This window comes from Filicampus tigris, chromosome 1, assembly GCF_054856515.1.
Source record: "Filicampus tigris isolate MCC_2025a chromosome 1, RoL_Ftig_1.0, whole genome shotgun sequence".
Taxonomy (NCBI): Eukaryota; Metazoa; Chordata; class Actinopteri; order Syngnathiformes; family Syngnathidae; genus Filicampus; species Filicampus tigris.
In genome coordinates this window covers 34,407,510-34,412,133 of record NC_141217.1, presented here as the reverse complement: position 1 = coordinate 34,412,133, position 4,624 = coordinate 34,407,510, and the positions used below count along the sequence as shown (strand labels likewise).

General features: G+C 41.0%; 1 protein-coding gene across 8 annotated transcripts in view; it reads right to left on the bottom strand.

The window, feature by feature from the left end:
- Nucleotides 1-37: 37 nt before the first annotated feature.
- Nucleotides 38-4,624, bottom strand: part of LOC147153748 (sentrin-specific protease 7-like) — a 31,102-nt gene continuing 26,515 nt past the window's right edge. For 6 of the 8 annotated variants that reach the window (XM_086035638.1, XM_086035656.1, XM_086035665.1 and 3 more), the window contains 9 exons: nt 3,731-3,847; nt 3,539-3,658; nt 3,375-3,482; nt 3,224-3,291; nt 3,076-3,116; nt 2,305-2,348; nt 2,158-2,226; nt 1,239-1,389; nt 38-260 (listed from right to left, as the gene is read on the bottom strand). In XM_086035638.1, the coding sequence (XP_085891764.1) occupies nt 120-260; nt 1,239-1,389; nt 2,158-2,226; nt 2,305-2,348; nt 3,076-3,116; nt 3,224-3,291; nt 3,375-3,482; nt 3,539-3,658; nt 3,731-3,847 (859 nt within the window). In that variant the 3' untranslated portion in view covers nt 38-119. Of the gene's footprint in view, nt 261-1,238; nt 1,390-2,157; nt 2,227-2,304; nt 2,349-3,047; nt 3,117-3,223; nt 3,292-3,374; nt 3,483-3,538; nt 3,659-3,730; nt 3,848-4,624 lie in introns of those variants that run through there. The other 2 variants (XM_086035647.1, XM_086035699.1) reach the window with 2 other exon arrangements.

Here is a 4,624-nt window from a genome sequence, read left to right as displayed (position 1 = left end):
CATTTCCACAAACAGAAAATAATCAAACGGATGATCGTTAGAGGAACTACTTGAAAGTGTTTTATTGTGTCTCCATGAACAAAATGTATAAATATATAGCAAAGACATATACTGTACAATCACAAAATCATTTCAGCCTGTGACTGACTCTTGCGTAGCCTCATTATCAAGTGCCGGATCTCCTCACGTTTCTGTCGCACCTGTTGTCGCGGGAACCAGCGGCCCAAAAGCAGAGGGGGGTCAAAGTGCACCACGGGGTTCTGGGGAGCCGAAGATAGCAATTGATTAATGTGTGACACACACTTGTCTTTATGTTTTCCTTGAAAAAAAAAAAAGATAACTGCTGGCTCTTAGATGCAGTTTTAGTAACAGGCCATCAATACGACTTTTAAAAATAGGTTTGTTACTTTTTTCAACTTTCGCAGATGACTATGCAACGTGAACAAGACGTAAGTAGAGAGGTAAAGTCACATGGAAGCGATTTTGACTGGTTGATTGCGATGTGAGGCAGAAAAAACAGGGACAGCAGCAACATCACGGAGGATCGTGAATCAGGGAGCAGTAAAGGAAAACGGCAAATGATTTGGGGAGACAAAATATTTACTATCTATAGCTTTATTAAAGTAAACTGATGATAAATGCGTTTTGTCTTAAGCCCAGCCTAAAAACCTTGAGCTTCTCGCATTTGAAAGTCTTCTAATCTAGAAAAAACAAAACAAATACAAGGTGTATTTTTTCAGTTATCATTTGCTAATTTTGCATTTTTTGTTACTGAGCTCTCAACGTTAGTATGTTATTTTACTAGCACAAAAAGTTGAGCCAATGCTAGCTATCGCTTTAACGTACAACATGTAATGTGCTCATTTTTCTTCTTCTCAGTGCGAGCACAGTTATTATAAGAGAAACTATTGGGGGTTTTTTTTCCATTGTGCCAATTTATCAAAACGATTATTGTAAATTATTGACAGACACCATTCATTTTGATTTGGTGATTTTATACATTTCGGTCTGTTTTTACTTTTACTTCATTCAACAAGTTAAGAGCACTACTTCTACTTTTACCAGTCATATTTTACACAAGTATTGGTAATCTACCCAAGTACAGAGTTCGAGTACTTTTGCCCCATCTGCAGGACATATTACTGCACATTTCTATGGTGACTGCAAACACAAAAACTAACGTCATGATGCGTATGTTCAAGGTCGCAACGATGAGTTTGGTCATACGGTAAGATCACCTGAAAGAAGCTCTCCACGTACTGCAGCAGGTACAAACCACAGTCACTGCTGTTGTCCTGCTGTGGGACGCTGCAGCTGTAGCTGTGCATGCTGTGTGGGGTGAAGACGCGATGTAGCCCCTTACGTTCTTCCCACTCCACCTGCAGGTAGCTGCACACACCATTGTTAGTGCTCAGGTGACTAGCAAAGTGACCACTGCTTAAAGCGGAAGTCAACGCAAACATATTTTTTTTCAAGAATATGTTTTATGCAAGTCCACTAGTTGAAGCAGGGCATTCTGATAAATATTGCGTTTGTGGAATAAGTGTTAATCCACTCGTTTTTAGCCATCTCTGGGGGCGGCCATTTTGTCACTTCTGTCGACTGAAAATGACATCTGCTCGGCTGACCTGTTTTCTGAAGCTGAGCCGTGATTGGTCGTTGTAAGCAGTTGTGATGTCATTTTCAGTCGAAAGAAGACAAAATGGCCGTCCCCAGAGATGGCTAAAAACAAGTGCATTTTGCTACTTAATTTATATTCCACAAACGCAAAATGAATCAGAATGCTGTGTTTCCCTGCTGGGAAAATATTATTGAAAAAAATATGCTTGGGTTGACTTCCGCTTTAAGACTGACAAGTGGCTTGCAGAAATGTATCCATGTCATTGAACACATTGAATCCGGAACATGTTCAGAGCACTTAACTTTTTCCACTTTTGCTTATTCTAAAATGAAACACAATCTTTTTTTTTTTTCATAATGACAACATGAAAGTTTTTCTGAGAATTTTTTCGCAAGTTTATTGATTAAAAAAAATTGCATCCAAGTGGACTTGGTATAAGGCTGTAACATAAAATGTGGAAAAGGTCAAGCAATCTGAACACGTCTGAATACTTTGCGGTTGCACAGTAAATCTTGCAGTTTAATATAAATGCTCACTCTCGTAGAAGCTTGCAAGCATTTTCATGCTGCTGCACTTTCAGCGAGTCCATGACGAGGATACACGGCCTGCGGGAGAACAAGAAAAACGGTCAAAAACAAAATGAGATCACGTGGAGCTATTCACTAATTGGTCAGAACACTCACTGCGTCATCGTGACCTCCCGCATACAGCCTTGCTCTGTACATGCCTGAAAAAAACACTCCATTTCAATCTTTAGAGTTACGCTAAATAAAACACCAAAATGCAGGGATGTAACTATTACGTTTTAGAGATACAATAATACCAATGACATCACATCCAGGGAAAGTTGAACAATGATTAATAGCAGAGGTGGGCACTCCTGTCAGAATGTCACTGACGGACGCCCGTTTTGCTGACAATTGACGAATGACAGGACACCTTTTTGAAAATGACAGATTGATGAATCACGGAAATGGGTTTTCATCCATCAATGTAATCATCACTAACCACCTACGTCAGCGACGGTCTGTCAGTCTGTCACCGGCGGATGCCCGTGTTTCGTATGTTTTTGGAGGGACCGACTGACGGAGTGATGGGCTTCTGATGGACCAACTGCCGGACTGACAGACTAATGATCATTGATTACAATTCAGTTTGTCACGAAAAATGATTGACTGACGAATCACGGACGGGTACCATTGCCACTGACGGATGACGGACCAACAAAAATGTGTAAAATGCCCACCTCCGATTAATAGGCATTTTATTATTAAACATGTTAAAAGTGTATATTTATTTATTTACTGACTTTCAATTCATATATTCATATATGTCCAACACAAGGGACAATTTGATGAGGCGCTATAGATGCAGTTGGATTGTAGGAACATAAATTGATGCATCAATTAATTGAAGGATCCTTCACCCTTTGCTCGTTTTTCTGCGATATTTACCGGCGGCTGCTCTGATCTCGTACTGAGGAGCTTGGACCCACCTAAGACAAGAGATCAGGTTAAAATGCAACTGCATGTCGGCGCGTCACGCAAGCAGCCACTGAAGACTGTACTAGTCGATTGAAACGGAGCTTGTAAATGAGCTTACATGTACGCCGCTCGTAATGGTTGCCATTCTGACCTGGGAAACAAATCACCGCCAGGTACCAGTGAGCTCTGCAGGAAATACCCGGAGAGGCGTGAGCAGAAAAACGAAGCTGGGATAAACATTTCAGGGACTTCTTGCTAACTTTACTTACTCCTCATTGATGGGCACAAACAGGAAGTCTTTTGTGAAAATGTCAACATGGCGAGTCCACGTCTTCACCCTCTGGTGCCGCATGTACTGATCTCTGAGAACAAAATCACTGCATTTTACACACATTGGCATTTCCTTATACAACATGACCGACGATTTTCTTACGGGGTGACAGCAGCAGCCTCGTTGGAGCTTTGCCGTCTGCTTAGTTGTTTGAAGAAGAAGCTGCTGAAGATGTGACTCTGCTCGGCCACAGCGCGGCCCCCACCCTCCACAAGGAGGAATCTGGGTGAACACACCAGTGAGTGAAGGTAGGCCATATTTTCTTCGTAAGATTGCCATTTCCTGTTGACTCACTTGAGGTAAAAGTCTATGATGACATCATTAAGGAACTTTCCACTTTCCAAACAAGCCAAGTCCTCCTTTGTCACTGTGATCCGGCCTTTGGAGGGCGCCGCCGGATACTGAATCAACCTGCCGCCAAATGTCACGCACACAATGTCAATCAACGCTTCAAAAATGGATTGTGTAAAAAAATGTAAACCAGGGGTGTCATACACATTGCCCGGGGCTCAGTCTGCCCCCGCAGGATGAATTTGAAAGTGCCAAAATACTGGAGCAACTGTCTGTGAGGCCGTGAATGTGTATAGGCTGAGTCCAGACTTCCGATTGGATGAGAACGCTAAGTAAACTGGAGGGAAAAAAAACGATTGAACAGACAGCCAAATTTGTTGTCGTTATTTTAGTGCAGGTACGCCACACAGTGGTTATTGACAACTGTTGATGGACCGCTCCTTGAAGCGCGCTCCTTTAACATCTGTTTAGAGTCTAAACTGTAGTGTCCAAACTTAAGACACTACAATATATCAGAAATTGTGGTTGCACATGATGGTTTTAGCAGCTACTGTGACTAAATGATTAAACTGTGACTAAAACTTCAACCCAGTTGAAGAGACATTTGTTTTCTCTGGCTTTTGATCAGACGTGAATTTTTCGGCTCTTTTTCGGTGTCAATTATATATAGTGTTTTATGTCAATTTATTGGCTTTATTTATTTATATTTTATGTGTATTTTATGTATTATTTATGTCTATATTTATTAATACATGTACCACAGCCTTTCATTGTTTTTGTTTTAATTATTATATTGTAAAGTGCTATGTTACAGCCCTAGCTGTTATGAAATGCGCTATATAAATAAAATTGTAGTGTAAATGGTGTTCGGCTCCTCTTGCAACGCCAGTTCTACAT